A 23,385-nucleotide genomic window follows, 5' to 3' on the forward strand; every position below is an offset into this window, starting at 1 on the left:
AGGTTTAGTGAACTAAAGGCCTGTTCACACTCTTGCAACCGAGTACGACCGAAAGAGAAGAGATCTGTTAAAACTTAAAAATTTTCTTAGGACAAGAGAACACACTGACATTGTGGCGCCATCTATGCGGTGACCCGGAGCTTCATTTTACAAGAGCAGGATTTCTGAGGTCAAATGTGCGTAATACCTATAACAACGGCTCGTTTGTAACGTTGACAAAAGTTTTTCGAGCCAATAAAGAAAGGATAATGCGCGAAAGAAATAAAAAATATGCCGGACCGCCAAGTTTCCGCTGCTACCCAATAGCTGGCGCCGGTGTAACCTCTGGTTGTAAGAGGTTTTAAGGAACCCAGTTTTTAGAGGTCGTAAGAGTGTGAACGGGCCTTTAGAATGCACACTAGTTGAGTACAAATGCTATCATCATCATCCCACATAAGTACAATTTCAGTTTTGCCCGCAAATCGAAAAATTCGTATTGTAACCTAAATATTGGGCAAAAAAAATATTTTTTTTTTTTCAACAAACATTTATTTTGAGACATGACTGCCCTAACCAGGTTGAAAAAAAAAAATATATTTTTTCTAGGTTTAGTGTTGTTTTAATGCTGCAGATGTTAAACTAGCATTAAAATGAGGCTGCCACTTGCAGTTTTTGAGCAGAGGATCATCTGCACTTCCTCAGGCTTCGATATACGTCTGTTCCAAAAAGTCAGAGAGACGCGAACACAGCCGGAAAAGTTAACAGTGAAAGCCACACACTTTCACCAACACCTCCTTGATAACAAGGATATTGTGCTAAATTTTATATGTTGCCTACAGGAGGCCAGTGCAGGGCAAAGACAAGGCACGAAGTCTGCGTCAGCATTTGGTCGAGACTCGTGTTCAATGGACGAGAACACGGCTTCCGGCCGAACGCGGACGCAGCACTCGTTTCGGCCTGATGGACCCTAGACAGCCCAAACTTGTTGATAAAAGCGCAAAGAAGAATTTAGTTTTCTCGCTTCCAACAACTGCTACAGCATGCTTAGACGACGGACAACAAATCTCGAATTTGAATGCGCTAGATTAGGGGCTGGCAACCTTGTGCTGCTGCGGGCCAAATCACCGCATAGCGGAAACGGAGCAGGCCGAACGGAGAAAGGGAGGGGGGGGGGGGGAGATCCGGCGTATAGAAATTAAAAATGAAAAAGTATTTGTTACACACTCAAAGTGATATGCAAAAATGTGCTCTTCATTCAGGGCACATGTAACACAACAATGTTTGCCAAGACGCAAGAGTTCACTTTAAAAACTCGGAGTCGTCAGACGTCTTGGAGGCGATCTAGTCTGTCATTAGCAAGACCCAAGTTTGACTTCACTGTCTTCATCCTGAAAAATTGGGTTTGCAGACACAGATGTGCTGCAGCGAACACTTTGGTCGGGGCCACCGAGAGAATTCATAGATTTTAAAACTTTAATTTGGGAAAACCAGCAGAAAACTCAACGAAGCCCAGCTGACCAGCGAGGACCAGTTGATCAGCAAACTCACCTTGCAAATCTCTCAAGTTAATGCATCCAATTATACAGGGTTTGCAACCCAACATAGCTCTTGTCCTAAAATTTGCATTCGAAGGGGGGGGGGGGGGGGGGGGGGGGGTGCATTCATTTCTAGTGGCGAGCCTAGGGTTGTAAAATATTGTCCTGCGGGCAATAGGTTGCTGACCCCTGTGCTAGATTAAACCAAATATTTCAAAGGTTAATTGTAGTGAATTTTTAGGTCCTTCGATTGCCAACCGTCCTTTTTCATTCATACCCTGACATGCGCCGCGGTCAATAACGTCGTCCTGAATAAATTCTGTCTTTACTTCAAGCATTGATTTTTATGATTAATGTTTTCAGTCGTTGCTACAGTCAGTGACGGGTTAAGCACCCCGGGAGACGCTTCACCTCGAGCGTGAGCTTTCTGCCTTTGATAACACTTCGTTGCCTTTCACAGACGAAGTCAGGCGGAAATCAGAAAGCTCGCACTGGAGGCAGAGCATCCACTGAACTTGTATCCGGTCACCGGGCGTTAAGTTAGAAGTGAACAAAGTAACGTTGAGCCCAGAACTAAATAGCCGATGCCGGACAGGTTTTGAAGACGCATTACCTCTTCTTCCCGATGCCCATCCTGTACGGGTGTTCCGGCTTCGGATATTTCCCTCTCTAGGCTGGATTCAATGAGCTCAAAAAGGCGGCTGCAACATTTCTCGTAGATCTTTACCCCCTCGTTGGCACATAGGACGCCCAAGACTTGTCCTGAAAAGCAACAAAAAACAAACCAAGAAATAAAAAGAAATGCTTTTTTTTTATTATTATTATTATTATTCACGGTTCAGTAATAAGTAGATCCTTGTAAAGAGACAGAGCACACAAAGGTAATAATTACGAGGTTTGCTAAAAGTGCCGAAAAAAGAGAAGGACAAACAGATTTGCACAGGGTGCGCTCGTAACTGAGGTTTATTGAAAAAAAACATGTTTAATAAAAGCCACCTAGAAGTGTTTATTCATTGTATTTAAAGAGAAACTGAAGCAGTTCTGTATTCGGGGAAAAAACACCTAAATCGTCTTCACTTGGCCTTTAAGATTACGAATATCAAGATTATTTTTCAATTTGGCACACGGAGGCAGCAGAAATTCATATTTAAAGTACCGCTGAAGCCTCTCCTTCCCAAGGCATGACATCCTATTAGAATTCCTCGTAATCTCTGCTCTCGCGCATCTTCAGCGCCTGTCAAGGCTATGCATGCAGCACACTTTTGCTATTTTCAAAGAGGTCAGGAAGAGACGTCACGACTGGTGTCATTGCGGGAAAATATACCTGGCAAGCTTGCAATTGCACGCGCTGCCCACACGAGCAACACGCGCTTGGTGGCCCGAAGATGTTAATATGATGTCATGACTGGTTGGAGGTTTTTCGTGTCCCATTTAGTTACATCTTCGGGGAAAACAAACGTGATATTTAGATTCACGGGATACAATTATGCCAGCATTCACCTCTAACTCGTTTTTTTCAAGAAGTGTTTCAGCTTCCCTTTAAACCCTGTTCGACGTATTTATACTTCTCTTTTTTATTATGATGGTATTTTTTAAGTTTCAAGATGAACCAACAGGTTTAATAAAACACATAATGAGAATTTTTACCCCTCTCCACTTCTTATTTTTTTCTAGTCTAGCGTGTCTACAATATACCCCGAAATGAATGTCACCATAGCAATGGCGTGGTGAGGAAATATTTCCTGGGGGGGGGGGGGGGGGGCTTTGTTTCATTTTTGCGTGTAGTAGTCAAAGTACTGTACAATTCACGGGTACGAACACGGCCATCCCCAAACCCCTGCTGGCTGAAACAATTTGGTAATCATTCAACATGTGTCTCCCCTTGCCAAAAAAAAAAAAAAAGATAATTGGGGGGGGGGGGGGGGGAATTACTTTCTGCCTATGCCACTGCACAATAACCACCGACTTGAAAAGACAATAGCGTGTAAAAAATTTAGAGGTCCAAGAAAAATAAGCTACGGAGAAACGATTTCTAATTACAGGAGTATTGTCTTGCTGCAATGAAATATCTCAAGTTCGCACGTGCAAAGCTGCTTAAGGTTCATGTCGCAGAACTTGCCTCTTCGCCACAATTTGATCACATCTATACTAGTATACTCAGCTCAAGAACCGTAGTAAAAAAAAGTTTGGCTCTTCACGAAGCATTACTAATTTCCCTCTTTCTGTGTTGAATTAAGGTATACTTAGGTGCATGTCAGATTTGATTTCTGTTATTTTATCAAGATGTACACGTTTAAAATGCCACAAGCATTGTTTCTTTCTTTGACAACCAAACTTTGCAAAGGCTACTTCACACAGCGCATGAATAATGTGAAAAACTTCCTTCTTCCTGGATGTAACAACGAGTGCAATAGATCTACTAACTATAATGACCTTATCATATGTATGCAAAGCAATGTAGTGAGTGCTGCATTTCCTATTGTGCAATGTTTGTTGTGAGCAAAGAAAGCTACAGGGTGGCGTCAACAGTTGTGTACACCGGAAAAACAAGCCAGAGAAGTCGGCCCCTGCATGTGAGCTAAAATTTTTGCCCGACATGAATTTTACTGGACAGTTTTCTCTCGTGAAATTTCTAGGCATGTCTGTTTCGGTAAAAAATAAAAATCACTGGAAATTTCAAAACTAACTAGGTGGTTTTGGGCTAGTTAGTATTTATTGATCATGTAGAAACACTTTCCGTTCTTTCTGTTTCAAGTGATAAAAACTTAGTTGCCAGTCACCGTTTGTCCTGTGTGCATGTTGCTTTTGCTCCGTCCGTGCTTTTTGCACTGCTTCTACATTACGATCAATGAAACTTCTAAGTGTTTCACTGTATGGCTATCATACAGCTAGTGATGCATGACATCATGGTTGTTGTTTAGCGCATTAAACAAGCAAACTGTAGGTGACAATAAAAGAAATTCAGAATTTTTTTTTTCTACGAATTACTTGAATATGATTCTAGTAGTGCATCAAAAAGTTTGGGGCACTTTTACTAGCAACTGCCCACCAAAACTATATTTGGCGTCAACAATTTTGTGCTAGGCTGTCAAAGCTAGCATAGCGTAAAGGGCCCCTGAAAAGATAGAAAAAAAATTTTTTTAAACAACCTGGCTTGGGACATGCGTGCAAAAAAATTAAATTCACTCGAAAAAAGAAAAAAAAACTTTCTTTAGAGCATTTTTTACGGTGCGAGACACGATTTAGTTGATGGTCACCGCCTTTCCACTTGTTTTCTCTCTCGGCATTTCGGGTGCGAGGAGAAGAGGTAGATCGGCTTGGCCATCACATTGAGGTGGAGAAAGTGTATGATTATCTTGTTGAGATGGAAAGAGAGTATGACCATTCCATGACATGATGGACTTAGCCCGCAGAATTTAAAATAAATCTCGCGCCATCAATATTGCTCTTAATTTTTTTTTTTTTTCACGTAAAATTAATGTTTTGACACGCATGTTTCAGCTAAACTGCTAAAAATATTTTTTTTTCTTTTTAGGGGCTTTTGAAGTGCTGCAGCCCTGCAGTGCTGCGAGATCATCCCATCCCAGTGCTCACACGGGAAATTTGACAGAGTTAAAGGCTACACTAGCCTTGACAACATAGCACAAAATAGTTGATGTTGAGCATAATCTGTAACGAAGCATGAATATCCAGCTCAAGTGCAGATTTCGGAATAGATTTTGAAAGGCAAGGTGCCGTTGTAGGAGTATTTGTTTTAGAAGTATGTTTTATTTCTGAACAGAGTGGCCACTCTTCCTTCATCATCCCACATTGTGAGAAATGTCTCTTACAGACTCTTTGATACATCAACAATTGTTTCCGCTTATGCTAGATATTTAGAAGCATATTATATTTCGGTACAACTAAAATAGATTTTAAAAAAAGGTGCAAATAGGGCACGCAACTAAGGCAAGACAGGAAATCTTACAGAATATTAATTAGCGCCGCTTGTACCGCTTTTTTTTTTTTGCGCTATTTTTATTGTATTTATAAGCTACATGCTCTACGGTAAAACTCGTATATTTTCAATAGCGAAACCACTCGAAAAAGATGAACTACCATACAGTTCGGCAGACCGACACCAGCTGGCAAATGATTCACCCTGTCGATTCTAAACATCCCACATACCAGAGCCGACGCTCTATAAATACCAAAGGCTACACTTCAGCACATCACAGCCGATCTCGGTTGTTCTTTCGCATTGCTTCCAACCAAAATACGAATAAACCTGCGCGTTTCGGAGAAGGCTGTTTCGGCCACGACCAACTCTGGTTTCAGCTAGACTCGGACAGTATGTTACCTGCTTCAAGCCGCAAGCGAACTTCGGGATGGGACAAAAGTTCCAAGGATACTCTCGCTATCTTCTCGGGGAGATCCTTGTCGCAGAGATGCTGGGCCGACCGGAGGTGGACGACGAGGGCTTTGATGCCGAGAAGAGCGCCGAGTTTCGATTCCCACGGAGACGTGGGATCTTCGAGGATTCCGAGAAGTGTCGCTTCAAGGCTCCTGATGTCAGCGCTCTTCGCGCACGACAAGTAGCGCTGGATTTCTTGCAGACCGCGATCTCGCTCAAGCTTGGTGCCGCTGCAGAGCAACTTGAGGGCGTCGGCAGACATCCTCCGTCCAAATCTGACGCATACGTGCTTCGCAAAATCGCTGCTGTGATCGGAATTAATGAGAAATTCCACCGACGCCACAGAGACAGCTGATGATGTCCATATTGCCCATATGACCGGACTTGGGGTGCGTTCGTTTGCTCCGTATCTTATTCTGACAAACCAGAAGGTTTGTCAAAATAAAACAAGTAACGTTATTCTAATGGCAGATTGCAATCTACTGAATAATGTAGCACGTGTATAAAACAAAGACCTCTACAGAACTTTAATTTACAGCTAAATCTAAAGATCGAAGCACCAAAAGGACCAAAATTATAAAGTGACGTCATTGCCAAGACTGGAGTTTTATAATTATAATCGAACATGTATAGAATAGAGTTAGTAAGGGTCATAAGGGTTGCAATTATATAACTCCAGCAACGGCCCCTCAACCTCGTCGAACGCCAGCCAGATAATAATTTTACATCAAATGACAAACGTTTCTTTTCTTCTGTATAATATGTTTAATTAGAGTATTCAGGTTTTATTTTAGGATTTTTTTGAGTTTCGTTTAGTGTCCTGATTTATGAGTCTTCTTATCGTCTGGCTTGCCTGGTTCAAAGGGTTCAACGGTTCTAAACATGAGCGATATGGGTTCGAGATTTGCAGTGCTATTTGAATCAATGGCGGCAGGCGGGACATAAAGGTTAGTTTTATTATTTATACGATTCGTTCGTGCACCTCGTCAACGCTGCAAGCTCGACAAAGCATCGCACAAATGTCCTTCTTCGTGGACAAATTTATTATCCGCGTTGACAGTGTGTTGGCGCCGTAAACATAAAGCCAGTTTTCCGGGACGGACGTCACAGGTTAGGCCTAAAACTGACGGTAGGCTTAGCGCGCTGCGCTCCAACTTTGGCGTTTAAATTGCGTTCTTTCGCCGTGTGACGCCTCGAATGAACGTAATTAACGTTTTCACGTCCGTCTGTACTAATCACGCGCTTTGATTTACAGTCACGTAACGTAAGTATCGGACTACGAACTATGTGTCGTTCTTTGTTGTCGCGATTTGCCGAACTTGTTTATCCATGGGGCATCTTTTAAAAGCGCCGCTTTTATTGTTGTTTAAAGGGACATTCGACTTCTCTTACAAAACAAGACCACCTGTCGTCTCCGTGCAGTTTATTTTTCGTCGTGTAGTCGTCATTATCTTTCAAACCGACGAACGTTTGGGGCAGACCAGATTTTGTCTTGCGCATAGGCGGCCGTTATTTTACTGCGTTCTTGGGTCCGACGACTCTTGGAGCCGTGCGGCCGTGTATTTGCCCCAAAAATGTCACGACCTCCTTTTCTATTTTTTTTTTATTATTTTCGAACCCCACCGTTCTTGTTGGAGCAGCGCTCCACTTTTGGGGGCAGCAGAAATTTGCAAGTTGCAAAGAAACTATACAAAAAGCAAAAGAAGTGTTGGTTCCGATCACTGCCTTCTCGTCTCAAGACGGTTGCTCGTTACGGCATCCTGTTTGTTCTATCCGCGCGCCTCAAAGACGTGCGGTAGCTGTCTACGTGTATTTTTCTTGACGTTCTTCTTTTTGATGCCACCCGACGGCTTTTACAGCGCGTTCAAATGCGTCGCTCAAAAATCTCTGGCTTGCGATCGCGGGTACTGTCATTGCGACTGTTTTAACTGTAGTAGCAGGTTGAAAACGGCCGGTGCTTCGCTTTTTGATGCACGGCCACTGGTACGCACTCGTTGCTTTTCGCGGTGCTTTGGTTCAGTGTGCACGTTCTGAGCTCGCTGGAGACGACACAACCGAAGATCCTCCCTGTCGTTCTCATCCTTACAATGGGATGATTTATCAGAGCGACCGTTTTGTTTCTTTTTTCGTAACTACTATGTGACCTTGTTTTGTGGTGTTGCTCTTCTCTTGTGCCGGATAGGTGTTTGGCTCGCCGACAGCAAAAAAAAATTCTAGCACATACCTGTTCCTGTGTTTCGAAGATGCCAAAGCGGAATGCCTCCAATGGACCGCCGGTTCCCAAGAAGAAAGGTGGGTGGAGCATGACTTGGGCTTTGTTGGCGTTGCATGCTTGGCATCTGTGCCCTATTGCGGCCCCATGCAAGCATTCTTTTTTTAAATTTCTATAATTGCCCGTTTTGTCTTCCTTCTATAACGTTATGTGCATTTCTTACGCCGTCTTACCCATCCGTAATGCTCAGAGTTGTCCATTTTCAGTCTCAATGTTTATTTATGCTAGATTAAAGTGACCATATTCCTTGGGCCCCAAAGCAGAATGCATATGGGGGGGGGGGGATTTTGGTAAGAAATTACATCTTTTTTATTATTTCATATGCACCGTGCACATTTCCTTAAAATTTGCATACACATGCACATCTAATACATTTGGTTGGAATATTTCTTTAGTATTAATGTATTTATTTTTGTAGATACAATGTCCATGCAAATTAACCTTCAACATCAGCATCTTCTCTTGCAAGCATATCTTGCCCATTGATCACGGAAAGCACCTTTTCACTGGTGTGACCCTTTCGTTAAGCCGCGTCCTTTATCTATTTACGGTTTGGGGGAGCCTTAGTGAGACAAAGCATTGTCCCAGAAGCACGCTGGCGGGACAGTAGGACTTGTCCCGCCTAAATCGGGACGTCTGGTCACTTTATGCTAGATCCTCTTCAACTGGCACAAAGTGTGCATGCATGCCTTGACCCTCCGTGACCAGTTTAGAGAGAAAGGATGACCATTATGGGACGTCCTTTTCTAGTACTGTAATTACACAAGCTGTCCCAGCTGTCGTTTTGCCAAGGGTAGTCGGGACTCAACTGAGAGGGTGCTGCATGACTATTTTGCTCCTAGTCGAAAGCAGTGTGAAACTAAGCCTGTTTTACATGACGTAGCTGTTGTAAATATCAAAAGTAGTTACAAAAATCCTTTAAAGGGATACTACAATAAAATTTCAGCACTTATTTCTTAGTCTATACATGTTCAAAGGAGCAGTATCACATCGGACACACCGATTTCTTGCTGAAAGAGGCATAAAAAGGAATTTTAAAACAAATTAAACGATGCAGCAAATTGCACCTGGTGGATGTCACTAAAGCCTCGTTTGTAATGCTATGTCTAGGAACCTTGGCAGATAGTGACATTGTCTGTCTCGCCTTGAACCTGATGTCATCCTGTCAGCTGTCCAGCCGGGGGAGGAGGAACTCCCCTCTTGCCGGGACTCTTTTGCGTGTCCCAGACTTGCCCAGACGTCGCTATTGACCCTCTACAGGATTATAGAAGATTAACCCGTCACTCACAAAATGAGGAATTTTTTTTGCAGTAAAAAGAAGGTAAAAGGGACAGGCAGCGTCTGTGACTGATAGAGACGCTGTCTGTCCCTGTTACTTTCACTTCAACTGTAAAAAATGTCCTCCTCCTGCCCCAGTTCTCGGTTAAAATAATCCTTATGTTCAACTTCCACCAGCTCACCTGCGCACTGACCGTAAATTCATGAATTATATCCCACCTATTTCTGAACACGACGGATATATTTCAAATTTCGTTGAAATATTCCTTTAAAGTGATGGTGAACCGAAATTTGGATTTAAAAAAAAAACAATGCAGGAGATGTAGGCGGGACGCTACAATCCCTACAACACTGCTCGTAAGGTTTTTGAAAAAGAAGTCGAGATTGAACCAGACTGACGAGGCGCGTGACGTCAAGATACCTAGTTTCCTCCTCCCTTCGCTTTGCTCCCTCAAGGCCGCGAGGAGGAGAAGACGCGAGGCCGTTCCCTCTCCTTCTCGGAGAAACATGACGTCAACATTCCTGCCAAATGCGCCTCTTTTTTGAAAAATACAGTCATCCGTTTAAGGTATCGCTGTATGAGTGATGTTTTGGTGTTTGTAGCATCCCGTTGAACGCTTTTGCCGCGTGTTTTGGGGAATCCAGATTTCGGTTCAGCATCCCTTTAAGAGCCAGGAGACGTCTTAACTAAAATAAGTGTGTCGACTTGACAAAACATACGAAACAAATTCATGAGACTTTCTGATTTTCATGCAGGAGGCATCATCAGTGTGTGCACACCCAAATACGAGGGTCTTTCTTGAGATAAACCCTTGGATTTAATGTGCATGTACTGATGTCGCATCATGAGTGAGAAGCAAAATGTCTGATTAATTTGTTCTGACAAGTTGGCATACTTATTTTTTTTTTTTTTTTTTGTAGTAAAAGTACAGGGTCCCATTAATAAAATTATATGCAGTCTTTTTTTTTTTTCTACACAAATAATTTATCTACTGCAGAAAGTTGAAACACCGCAAGAATGCGACGCTAGCGGTGATGACAAAATGTGAAAGTTTGAGAAAATGACGTTATCTGAATCAAAAGACGCGAGAGAGAAACGGAATTTCTCTATGAGCCAAGGTCCACCTACATCTAATATTCATTGAGCCAAAAAATGACGCTGTGGGCACCAGTAGCAATAATTTTGGTGAAAAAAAATACCCGTTAGAAAGTCATTATTGTTTTCTTTCTATCTGACAAAGTGTTTTCACAAAGTCAAATGCTGCCGGCACCCTCAGTGTCATTTCTGAATTCGGTGAAGGTTGGGCTTAGGCAGGCGTTGGAGGACAAAACTTCTCGTCATCTTCCGATCCAGGTTCTGAAACTTCCGCATTTCGTCATCGCTGATGGCGTCACATCCTCGCAAAGTTTCAGCTTTCTGCGACGCAGAGTAAATTCTTTTGTTTCGAAGAAACCTAGTGTCATTTTCTTGATTGGCCAGCATAGGTTAGTCATAGATGTACCCTTTGCACAAGCTTTTAACACGAGACAACACACATTCCTCTCACTTTAGAGAATAGACGTTTGACGTGAATTTGAGCACGAGAGACGTCGGTAACGGCCACGTCGTAAGGCGGTTCCTTCCCCGTTCTGCAACCCGACGGGATTGTCACGGCGGTTGCTCCGTTGCCCAGACATGCTGCTCGGAGCAATGAGTGTCTCATCTACGTTTCCTTCGCACTGCTCTTATGTCGTACAAAAGACTCGAGTGTTTGGTGCAGATATGACAAGCATGTTTTCTTCGTGCATGTGACACTCTAGCTTTGTACCTTAAGCGACGTCTTGTGAGCTTCAAGTGAGCACGCTCAGCCGAAGCCTGACGGGAGGCTGGGCGTTTGGAAGAGACGCCCTGCAATTCTCGTCGTGCTTGTGACTGTAGGGTGTAACAAATGATAGTATTGAAACCTGTGGGCTGAGGATTGGTGCAAATTTGGACGGTTTGGGTGTGTCCGGCTTAAAGGGAAGCTGAAGAGCTTTTCGAAAAAAATGAGTTAATGGTTGATTCCGACGCGTTTTTGCCTGCTGAGTCCAAATATCACAACCATTTGACCCAAAATAATCCCTAAACGCAAAAAAAAGCGAAGAAATCGGAAGCGATCACCGCAGCGGCACGCCATTGGCTAGCCACGCGTGACGCGCCACTACGTCATAAAAGGACCATCTCGATTCTCGTTTGCTCCGTCGCTTGCGGAAGTAGCCGGGCGCCGGGTCTTCTGCTCTTGTAAATCGGGTTCGGCTTCTGATTTTTCGAAATCTTCCGGTGGATCCGAAAGAGGAATGTGTCCAGACGACCCTCGACGTGACATAGTACGCGTTTCTGCCTTTGGCGAAGTAGGAAAATGACTCCCCGCAGTAATAAACACTGAGACGAGGAACCGCTTGCGCGGACGCGAGCGACATGGCCGGCTTTGTACCTTCAGGAACGTACTGACCGCTACTTATTGTAACCTAAAACGTTGACAATAAACGGAGTGCTATTGACGGGACGCCTCAAGCCGGATTAGCGTGACCCTTCCCAAAACGGTCGTCAGAGGACAGGAATTCTGCACACATCGGCCTTCGTGCTTGCCAGCTGCTGGACGCGTGAGCGTGCAGACTGCATTGTTCATCAAGGCTGAAGTAGTTTGAAGGGATAGTATAATCGGCTTCGGGCGACGGGAGAGCTTCCCCTGAGATGAGACGGGTGATAAGATTGGGTCGCCGTTCTGCCAACGCCATGTCCCTGGGCACTATGCGTATAACTGCGCGAAAGGTCCATCCTTGTCATAGCAGTACCCTTTGTTGCATTTAGTTTGTTTGCTGCAAACTAAAGCGGAGATGTGTGCCCGCACCCCTTAATTTTATGTCGAATTCGTTAAAGCTTCCTTGGCCTCTACATTCGTATACTTTTACCAAGATTTGTTGACTGCATCACACCGCCACCAGGCATTATTATTGTCCGATCGCATTTCTACTGCACAAAGAATTGTTGCATTACACAAACTTTATGCGGAAAACACTGCGTAACTTGTAAAAAAAAAAGAACTCAATTCAGAACAGAAGGTCACATGCTTTGTATTTCCACAAGGCTCTCCTGAAGAGAATATGAATCTTTGGAAGGAAAATTTAACACAATTTAGGTTTACGTTTAAAAATTATGTGACCTCAAATAATGTGAGCAACTGTAAAAAAAAACAAAAACAAGTTTATGCTAAAACAAGTTGCACCGTGAAAGTCGCATTATGAATTGCATGACTACTTATTAGAGCAAGCCCTCCTCTCCCAAGTGACTGGGTAGCCGAGTAGATTAAAAGCAAAAGAAAATAATCTTGGGCTACCCAAGATTGTTGTCTTTTGTTTCCCAGATTTCCCGGACCGAAGTCGGTCTGGAAAATATGGTCACTTCAACAATATAAGAAACCAACACTAAACACTAATATAAGGCGGTTAACACAACAGAGCGAATAGAAACCCGCTATTCGGCTAAATGATCGCGGCTTTTCTAGCACACTGCACAATTCTAATAATGTAATAGTTTTTTTCTAGAACAGTCGACCTACAATTCCTAGCCAGTTACGTTTCCTCTTGGCTTCTGACTTTTAATGCGCTGAATTGCCTTTGTACTTTCAAAGATGGTCGGCAGAGCGTCGGATTCAGGCGAGCCTTCTTCAGACCCAAACCCATACATACATAGTTTTCATATGCGCCGTCCGAAACACATTTCGAACAAAAAACGGTGCACTTGCTCAAACCCACCCACCCCTTTAAAATCTGGTGACGAAGTGGAAAAGACAGTAAGCGGGAAGAACAATTGCGACGAGCGCTGTTCGTGAAAGTTGGTGGCTACACAGGAGTACGGCATCGTGCAACACAGCACGAGTCACTTGGTTCGGTGCCACGAGAATTTCGCAAACCCGTGAACAAACAAGAAAACAAGTCAATAGCATGACCACTCAAGGGATAAAAGCAAGCGCTATGCAGCGGCAGAACGACGACGGCTCGAAAAGACACTAGCAGCTACGAGGAAAGCGCGGCCATCCGCGGCGGGGTCCCCCAGCCGGTCCTTTTGTGACGCCGGCTGTCGGGCTTCCTCCTCTCTCCCCTTTCCCTCTGCTTCGGAGAGGCGTGGCTTCGGCGCTCCTTTGAAGGCGCTTTTCCGGTTAATCCGCGCAGAAAATGACCAAACGAATACGATATTCGTGATGGGTGAGGTCTCGTTAACTAGGTTCAGGTGTTTTTTTCTCATATTTAAAACCACTTCAGCTTCCCTTTAATGCTTTGCTTGACTGAGGCGATTTAAAACCCTGTTTCGTGCATCTTTCAGTTGTATTGGGGAATTAGGGAGGCCTTGTGGCCGTCGTGAGGCCTAATAACTCAAAGGCTCGCTTGGAACGGGCAGGAAGGAGGTGTAGTGTACCTTCGAACGAAGGAAATGTGCCGGGGATCTTTGGCCGAGACAAATCAGAGATGGAGGAAATTTGTTAAAATGCTCGGGCACTTGGGTCACTTTCGACGTGACTTGTAACACTGACCCTCTCGTCTTGCTCTCGGGTGTATGTGGTTGCTTTGTGAAACTCCCAGGATTACTTTACGGAACCCCCCGGTACTGATTAGCCTGTATAGTCTCTGGCGGGTACCTCGTAGGGACCCTGGGTGTTAGTCTGTGGAACCCCCGGGGTTACTTTACGGAATTCCCGTACATTACTGGAGTTGGCTTTATAAAAACCCCGCAGTTACACAAGGTAGCCCTTGTGGTCGCGGATGTTAGCTCCATAGAATTCCTTGGGTTGCACGGTGGGACCCTAGGGTTATTGGGACTGGAACCCAGTTTCAGGATCGATGTAAGACGGTTTAAGGTACGGAGGTTGAGGGAGAATGACCAGTAATGGCATGAGAATTGTGCGTTTCTCCGATGGCAGGGACGGGACAGGCGCGCGTTGGCGCCAACGGGCACCGTCTACCGGAGCGCCTCCCGGCCGGAGAGGTCCTCACGGACGTGACCAAGCGCCAGTGGCGGCTGGGCAAGGCGGTCGGGCTGGGAGGATTTGGGGAGATCTACCTCGGTGAGTGGCGGCTCCCCCCTCCTCTGTCCTCGTTTTGCATGGCGGCGGCGTCGCGCCGCTTGTTGCTTTGCGGGACACGTGTGGGAACGGCGCTTCTCTTGCTCAACCGGCGAGGCACGTCGGCAACGGGGGCACCCCAGCACGTTGCGGAACTCGACGTGAGTTTGGAACGAGGGTCTCGGTGGTGCAAAGAAGTGTCTTGTGTCGTAGAGAAGTTGTTTACTCGTTTTCGTGCAGTTGTACAACAGCCGTGTTTGTGCCACTTTCTCACGTCGTCTGTCGCCGAGGGGAAAGCAGTTCTTTGTGGGGTGGTGTGTGTGGATGTGTTTTTCGTTGCTTTGTTGCTTCGTTTCAGGAACTGCTCTCAGGAACACGGGAACTTTGTTTGTCTCCTTTGTCATTTCACCAAGTTGCTTAAAGAATTGTTTTTTTCTTTTCGTTTATTAAAGTTTTTTTGGGTCTTGGAAGAAAATCATTGCTTTGAAGGTGCTTTGGATCCTGTGCAGAATTAGCATGATCCTCCTCATTTCTTTAGGGGCGGCGCAATGAAAAATGTATTAATGTTCAGATGCTCCCGTGTGCACACAGTTTCTGAAATCTCATTCTTGTGCCTCGTACAAGTGTTCCTTGCAAACATTACCTCGTGCGGACTACTTAAGAAAACGCGTTGGACGATTCTACGAATTCGACACGAGTGTCGGAAGGACTTCCTCCTACGTGGCTCCCCTGTGTCACATTTTCCGTGCAGCTGGCTCTTCGAGACTTGCTCGGAACGAATCGCTGTACAACCGTCGTCATCCTTGCTTGGTCAATAAAGGTTGCTGTGGTTCCTTTCGTCCAATCATCCGACCCGGTGGTTGTTGTCTGCTCATTTTGGGCGCCGTGGTTTCCCCTCGTATCTCCTTGCGTCGAGTCCCGGAGAATTCGGATGGCTCAGACCCCGGAGGTCGGAGGAAACCGTCGACGAGCGTCGGTGCGCTCTTGCAACGTCGTGCCCTTGGCCTCGTCGCAATCCCCTCCCCCTGGGCCCCCTCCCCCTAGCCATGAGTCTCGGGTGCGAATGGGCTGACCGTGCGTCCTTTCGTCGTCTTTGCAGCCTCCGACGAGGTCGCCAGTGCGGCGGGACCCGACGCATCGTACGTCATCAAGATTGTGAGTGTTTGGGGATTGCGGGGACAAGTCCTCCCTAAGCTAAAAATTGTAGGGGCAAATCTTTCCTAAGCTGGGGATTGTGGGGACAAGTCTTCGCTAAGGTGGTGATCGTGGGGACAAGTCTACGTCGTGAGCGTACTCCAGAACGTGACGAGTTTTGCCTCAGTGTTCTCAGCCTACGCTTTAGGTGCTTCGAGAGTTTGCGAAAGCTTTGCCGTGCAGATCGGCGTTTGTAGTTTGCAAGGCTGGTTTACACATTTCCATTGGAGTAAGAGCACGCTAACGCCACCTGTCGGGTGGCCCTGGAAACTAAACTGAAAAGTTTGCACCATTTGCAAGATAAAATCTATGCATTATCTATGTGAAATAGCTGCTTATAACGTCTCCAAAAGTACTTGAAGCCCACGGTGAAAAGGATGATGCCTAAAAATTTAGCAATATTTGGTCTCTTGATGGATGGCACTCTGTTATCTCATCGTAAGCAGACGCGAGCTGTTGCAAAATGGTTTCACGCCATTTTAAAGATTGGGAATACCTTGCGTTCTGGATTTACCCACAGTGCCACGGCTCTTTTGAGGTTGTGCATTAATTCGCTTGTTTCTTTGTCTCTTTAGGAGCCCCACTCCAATGGGCCACTCTTTACAGAGATGAACTTTTACCACAGGGTTGGCAAGGCTGAGCAAAGTAAGTAAAAGACTTCTTTTCTTTTTTTCTTTTTTTTTTTTTGTCAAGGCATGCTTTTTTGTAATTTGGTACGACATGAAGCGCATGAGTATTGAGAGAATGGGAATGTGCAAGCTACAGTCTGCCTTTAATAAATGCCGCAAATCAATTACCTTGCTTCGGTGTGGCCGAGGATAAACTGCAGCGATCGTGAAGAGCTGGGAAGAGGGTGAAACGCACTGGGGACAACTTCCATAAACTTGTGGAGTTTGGCACTTTTTCGTAAGCGCATGGTGTTTATAGGGCTAGCTCTTGGCACGCTCATGTCCGTGGCACGTAGCCTCAGTGGAGACACTCTAATGATGTTACGGTGTTCTTGTGATGTCATCAGCATGATAAAAAAAAAAAAAGCCGTTTACAACTCCCTGTAACGCCGAATTGGAGCGCAGCTCTTGAGGAGGGGGGGCGGGGGGGGGGGTCACGTGACCTCAGAGGGAGGTCATGTGGCCTGGGGGTCACGTGACCTTGGGGGGGGGGGGGGGGGGAGTCACGTGACCTTGCGGTTACGCCGACGCCGCTCAAGCTGGAAACGGGCGCCTTAGAACTGCGCTATAAAAATTACCCTCTGCAGCATCACGTAAACACAGTGTTCACGTGACATTATCGGCATGACTGTCGTCGAGTGACTCCATGGTCTTGCGTGACACCATGATGTTAGGTGACTGACATCACAGTATCTGTGGTGAATGCTATGCATCTAGAGTGCCTCCAAAGGGACACTGGAGTGGATCCTGGGGTCATCTATTAACGGGGAGAACTCAAATCTGCAGGCTCGAAGCATACTAAAAAAAACACAACATTATAACTTGTGGGTGGCCGATTTCTTTAATAAAAACCGAATCAAAGGTTTTGACACGCCCTTCAGGTGCCAGGGGCGGTTTGCTCACCTCGCGGCCGCACTTTCGGCCAAGAGAGATTTTTAAGATTGCGTTGTCAGCTCCTTGGGTACATGGAAGTACCTAACGTCCCTGTTTAATGGCAGAAAAATCCGTGTCGCTTAGAGTGCGAAAGTTTAACTTCGCTCGCAGAAACTGACTGCAAAGGCTTTTAACTAGAGTCCGGTTAACCGCCCCTTTATACTTTAGAAGCGACAGGCAAAGTTACGACCAGAGCGGGTAAATATGTGTCAAAATAAAGGAGAAACCACGAGAGATAAAAGCGCCAGTGACACGACACAAGCCGTTTTCGCTGTAGTCGGGGGGGTAGCCGGGACTTACCGTCGTAGCACGAAAGTTCTGGGTTCAAATCGTGTCATAATCTTTTTTACAAATAATCCCCTTGCTCAACTGTGCCTTACACGGTTTTCATTGTTTGTTCCACCTGTTGAATCAATACACCGGAAGAAACAAAAAAAAAATAAGGGGGTTTTCGATCAGATTGGACGTGCAATGTTTTCTCATTTTACTTGAGTCTTCAAGTGACACCTCAAAGCAGACGAACCGCATTGTTCACTCGCATTGGAGGACGAACCGTGTACGAACGCCATCTCGTCTCGCTTTGCAAGAGCCGAATTAGATCTCGCCTGCGCGGCGACCTGAATCGGACCTTCAGGGCGGAAGCGTGTGCGTTGTGTGGGTCCCGCTGAGCTCGTTTCTTCCGTGGCATTCCCAGTCAAGGCCTGGGTGCAGAAGCACAAGCTGGACTACCTGGGCATGCCCCAGTTCTTTGGTACGGGCTCGCACGAGCACAAGGGCGTCCGGTACCGGTTCATGGTGATGGAACGCTTTGGGGAGGACTTCCAGAAGGTGCTGGACCGCAACAGCAAGACCCTGCCCCTCAAGACCGTCTTCGAGGTCGGACTGAGGGTGGTGAGTGGAGACGCATTCTTCGATGCATTGTTGGTACAGTAGAGAGTTTTTGAGGTGTGTACGAGGTGAAGAAAAGTAATTATGCGAGCTTGTTCTTTGATAAACTTGGCGGAGAAACTGAGTTTCTTTGTTGGCCACTTGACGTCAGTTTTCCCCTCCAAATGTAGTGGAAAAACTGTGTCGGTGTTTAAGTCACGTGATATCAGTTTTCCCATTGTATTTGGATGGGGGAACAGGATTATTATATTGGCCATGTGACAACAATTTTCTTTGATGAATTTAGCCGGGAATCTGGATTGGTGTTTAGGTCTTGTGACATGAAGTCACGACATCATTTTCTTCGCTAAATTTAGAGGGGAAGTTGGATTGTGTACAGTTAAACCTGGATGTAACAAACCTGTATACAACGAAATCCTTTATTTAACAAACTTTTTCAATTCCCCGACGCGATCTTCATGGAAGCGCTTGTATTTGTGAACTCCATGTAACAAAGCGCTTGCACTAGATAACCTCGATTTAACAAACTCGCTCTGTCGCAATCTCTATTTTTTTTTTTTTTTTTTTAGATTTAGGTAATTTTGATTTGTTTGATATTTTGGACCTAAATGCGGAACCGTGACTTACCCCATAGAAATAGTGTGTATTCACGACTAATGTTTCGAACAGCTTGAAGTCCGAAAGTTTGTTTATTCGGACAAAATCGTCGCAAGCGATCAGTGGAAGACACCATCGAGTAGCGGCCATTTTGAATTCTATGTTGGCTGCAAATGGATTGGCTTGGTTTGGCAGCGCTACTGGCGCTACTTGAGTACTCCCAAGTCCAACCGCTAGGTGACGCTATGCTAGCCCTTTTTTTTTTCCATTTTGCTGCACGTCATCATCATTATTATTAGTGATGGGACGAATCACCGGAGATTCGGATTCGCCTAGATTCGTAAATTTCCGAACTTCCCGCGACGAATATTCGGCAGATTCGTCAGATTCGTCATTGGTTGCAGATGACAGCGTGAGCCTTGTCGTAAACCTCGCGAGTGCGGTCAGTTCTGCTTTTTCTAGGTACTGTTACTGCATATAACCAGATTTCGTCTTGTTTATATCAGCGTATGGTATGTACTGTACTGTTAATCTAAACCCCGGCACTCGCCCAGGTTCAGCCGAGTTGATCGGTGTGGTTGCCGTAGGCCTAATCAATGCGCGGTCTCAGTTGCTGTGCGGTTTCGCGGTGATCGATAAAATGTAGCGAAATGCTGTGTATTATACATAATGTGGCGCAGTGCACAATAAATATATTCAGGCAAGGGAATGATTCGTCTCCTTCTCTAGAGCTGCGTATGTCTGTACCTTTAAGGGGGGACATGGGCCTAAATTTTAAATTTTTTTGAAAAAATTCATTTTTCAATTTTGACATTTTAAGTTTTAGAAACTAATTATACACCCTTACACCAAATTTGATATCCATACGCCAAATATTTACATTGATATAAAATATTTTCAACACATTGTGAGGCAGTAACAAAGTAAAGGAGTTCAATGTTTGAATGCATTTTTCTCAGTTCCACTTTTTGCTGCAAACTTCATACGAAGGAATCTATTGTTCAAAGGTGAAAGTATTCTGATACCACAATCAAGATGTTTCTGAACTGAAATTTACTGGGGAATTGGGCTATCTACTTTATTTTGTTTTAAGTTGAATTCCTCAGTGATAAAAAACTAAGTTTTCAAAAATTGACATAGAACAGATATGCATCTCGTATTTTGAGGTAATAACTTTTCCTGAAATTTTTACATTTGAGTTATTAAAACTAGATAGCCCGAGGTCCCATATTCCCCACTTTATATTCAAGCAGTCAAAACGGTGCTTAATAGCTTCATTTGCATATCATAGATTTCTTAATGAAGAGTGACACATCACCATCTGCAGGTATGTAAATTTGTCCTAGAGAGCTGAAAGTTTGCACAATACACCTACATCTGAAGCTAAATCTCCCCTGCAAATTTCATTCCGATCACTTGAGTAGTTCAAAAGTTCGACCTCTAGCCAGTGTCCCCCCTTAAGGCGCAAGAGCGAGGTGAATGTTGCTCGTCACAACTTCGACCACGTACCGGTGGCGAAGGAAAACGTCGCACTGTCGTTTCTCCGTTCGCGAAAGTAAGTTTTGTGCACGTGAACTTTACTTTATGAAAAAGGAACACACCACAGGGGTGTCCAACGTAACTTTATTGTTCGGAAACAAACACTACCTCAATCGGATATCATTAACCAGAAAGACTGTAATAGTACGGCGCAAGGAGTTTCAGGTTGTTTCCCGTGTTTCGCTAGCAATACCTCAGTGGACACGCGTTGAAGATAATCGAATCAAACGTACTCACTTTTGTAGTGCGTGCCACTATGACCGTAATTATGAGCACAAAATGAGCCTGTGCCGAACAGCACGTACGGCATCGATCTCTTGCAGCGATGAAAACATGCGCTTGTATTTCCACGTGCACCAAGCATGCCGATTTTTGTCGTAATCTGGAACCGAAACCAATTTTCCCGCGATGTCTGGCTACTGCTCTCGACAAACATCCAAAATAATATACACAAAACGGAACATTTTATTTATTACTATAATATTATATTATCTTATTATTTTGTGCAGTTTGTAAAATTTAGTGAATTTAATGTCACGAAAAGCTGAAACACTCATTAATGGGATCTGGCAACCATGGCAACGCTGCGAATCTTTTTTAACTTTTCCGAATCACTTGAGATTCGGCTACTCTTCCGAATCTTTCCGAATCTTCAGATTTGGATAAAGATTCGTCCCATCACTAATTATTATCATTTTGCTTTTCCCGTTTCTTTGCGTCGCCATTTTGCGCTCGTGGTTTTGTGCCTCTTATCTCGTTCGCACAACGCTGGCTTGGACATCATAGCCCCATCTGTTCTTCTGCCGCCGCGATGTGTCATTAAGAAGAGCAGAAAGTACTCGACCATAACGCTAGAAAAGAAGGCAGAGATTCTCAAGCTAACGGAAAGTTTCCGAACGGAAACGGAGGAATAACCTGAAACAAGGCACTATTTACAGCCCACTTGGAAGTAATAAAGGCAAGTTTTTCAATCTGCTGATTTTTTGGACTGCTCTATTCGGACGTTTTTTCGGTCCCTGCGAAGTCCGAATAATCGGTCGGTGACTGTACTTAAAATGCAGATATATTCTTGTCCAATTGCCACCAAAGGCGAGCAGCCTTTGGTGTCTACCGCGAGGGGGGGGGGGGGGGGGGGTCTTGGGTGCCATCGATGTATTACGTTGGGTCGCCGGCTTGCGACGACAGCGCTCGAAACGCTTTGGTGTCCTTTGAGCGCTGCGTGCTGCCTTCGCTCGCACGAAAGGCACCAGGCAAGCTTACAGACTTCTTTTCCACTAAATAAATGACATGGTGAGTTTGCCCACGTGGATTTTTAATTTTCGCTTTCTTTCCACGTGTTCCTTACGAGTTTTTCTGCGAAAACTGCATGTAACAAAATCCTCCATATAACGAATTATTGCAAACTTTTATCAATTTCATTATATCCAGGTTTAACTATACTGCCTCCAACGTGTCGCACGTTCACAACAAATTTTTTGTAAAAAAAAAAAAAAATTTTGAAAGATGTTTACAAATCTCTGTAATGCGAAATTAGAGTGCAGCTCTTGGGATATTTTGATTTTGCGATGTATCGTGCTGAAGAATTTGAGGAAGAAATACCTATGTGTAAATATAGAGCTCTTCTGCATACATAAATAAATTATATATATATACAGGGTGTTTCACAAAAAATGGACATATTTGATATTGTGAAAACTGCATCGCACCGTAGAAAGGATTGTCGTTTTGCTCCAAGACCGTTGGCCTATTTAGGAAAGTTATTGAAGTTTGGGATAATTAAGTTAATTATTTTTGCATAATTTATTTTTTAAATATTGAGTTTAAGGGCATGGTTTCCTTTGAAAACTTGCTGAACATCATTGAAAAAGACTAAATAAAAAAATTGGAGCACGATAATATGCGCTGCATTTTTCAGCTTTCTGAAAAACGGCATACTTTGACTGGTTTTTAAGTTTCGGTTTGCAGTCAGAGTGCTTCTCAGCATTTACGGTACCGCGCCCCGTGGAGAAATAGTGCAACCAACATCTGCTTTGCTGTTCTCGTGCAACGGAACAAACTGAATTGGTGTTGAGGTCGTGTGACGTCAGTTTTACCGCTAAATTTATCTGGGACACTGAATGCGCAGTGATGCATTATGGGATGTTACAGACCTATACAGTGTAGACCGCATATAACGTATGTCGCGGGAGTCGCGAAAATCCACACTATAAGCGGTACCGCGCTATAACGAAAGCATCAATTTTTCAGGCCATAATACATGCCATGAGACAACTTACCTTTGTAAAAGAATTTATTTTATGTTAGATGAAAAATAAAGCTTAGTTTGAGGAAAGTCTTTATTTCACCAGACTAGTACACTTCTCTCTCAAGTGTGTCACACCTTTTGAAAGAAATGAGCGACTTATGCCTGGCGCAGCCTTCTAACGGCGTCGCGGGTTGCAGACGGACGTTGCGAGCGTTCAGGATTGCTAACCCTAATCACTTCTCCCCATTGATGAAGACGCGTGAAAATTTGCATCCTTTATATGGCACGCCCCAGTAATACGTACAACTTGAGCACAGGCATGAAATGCTCCAAATAAGAAATCCGGGCGATGTTCGAAAACACAAATGCTAAGAAAGCACCACTGTAGTCGAACTAAACAAAGATGACGGCACAAGCGTTCCTGCTCTCTTGAGAGTGCCGCCACGACATCGCCGCACGAGTAGGTGGATCTTCCCTTCTAGTACGTGCTGGGTTATCATAGCGACACACAACGAAAATTCACAGTCAAGGATAGCGCTTTTACGCGGAACGATGAGCTTCCACCACGCTGTCTACGTTGACGATCACAGCCGACGCCATGTTTGCGGATAGAAGAAGCCGGCCCGCGACCGGCATGCAACGCGTGCGAACACTTCTCCTCGACCTGCGATTGGTCTGTCGTTGCGGTTGTTTCCAATGCAGCGGAGGGACGCACGCACGTGAACGACACATGCGTGAGTCCCTCTGTCGCTATGGCAACTGAAGCCTCTCTCTTCGCTTCTCCCC

At 44.7% G+C, this 23,385-nt stretch overlaps 2 protein-coding genes across 2 annotated transcripts in view; one reads left to right on the forward strand and one right to left on the reverse strand.

The window, feature by feature from the left end:
* LOC8043914 overlaps positions 1–6,294 on the reverse strand; it is a 49,329-nt gene extending 43,035 nt beyond the window's left edge. Inside the window, exons 1-2 of the mRNA XM_029991115.4 lie at positions 5,854–6,294; positions 2,128–2,276 (exon numbers count right to left, since the gene is read on the reverse strand). Of these exons, the coding sequence (XP_029846975.2) occupies positions 2,128–2,276; positions 5,854–6,169 (465 nt within the window). The 5' untranslated portion in view covers positions 6,170–6,294. The remainder of the gene's footprint in view (positions 1–2,127; positions 2,277–5,853) is intronic.
* Positions 6,295–6,622: 328 nt separating this feature from the next.
* Positions 6,623–23,385, forward strand: part of LOC8043905 (serine/threonine-protein kinase VRK1) — a 37,764-nt gene continuing 21,001 nt past the window's right edge. Inside the window, exons 1-6 of the mRNA XM_029991117.4 lie at positions 6,623–6,854; positions 8,090–8,199; positions 14,395–14,538; positions 15,635–15,690; positions 16,305–16,374; positions 18,025–18,221. Coding sequence (XP_029846977.2) covers positions 8,151–8,199; positions 14,395–14,538; positions 15,635–15,690; positions 16,305–16,374; positions 18,025–18,221 — 516 coding nt within the window. The 5' untranslated portion in view covers positions 6,623–6,854; positions 8,090–8,150. The remainder of the gene's footprint in view (positions 6,855–8,089; positions 8,200–14,394; positions 14,539–15,634; positions 15,691–16,304; positions 16,375–18,024; positions 18,222–23,385) is intronic.

The sequence above is a fragment of the Ixodes scapularis genome, unplaced genomic scaffold, assembly GCF_016920785.2.
Source record: "Ixodes scapularis isolate PalLabHiFi unplaced genomic scaffold, ASM1692078v2 PGA_scaffold10__122_contigs__length_95168666, whole genome shotgun sequence".
Taxonomy (NCBI): domain Eukaryota; kingdom Metazoa; phylum Arthropoda; class Arachnida; order Ixodida; family Ixodidae; genus Ixodes; species Ixodes scapularis.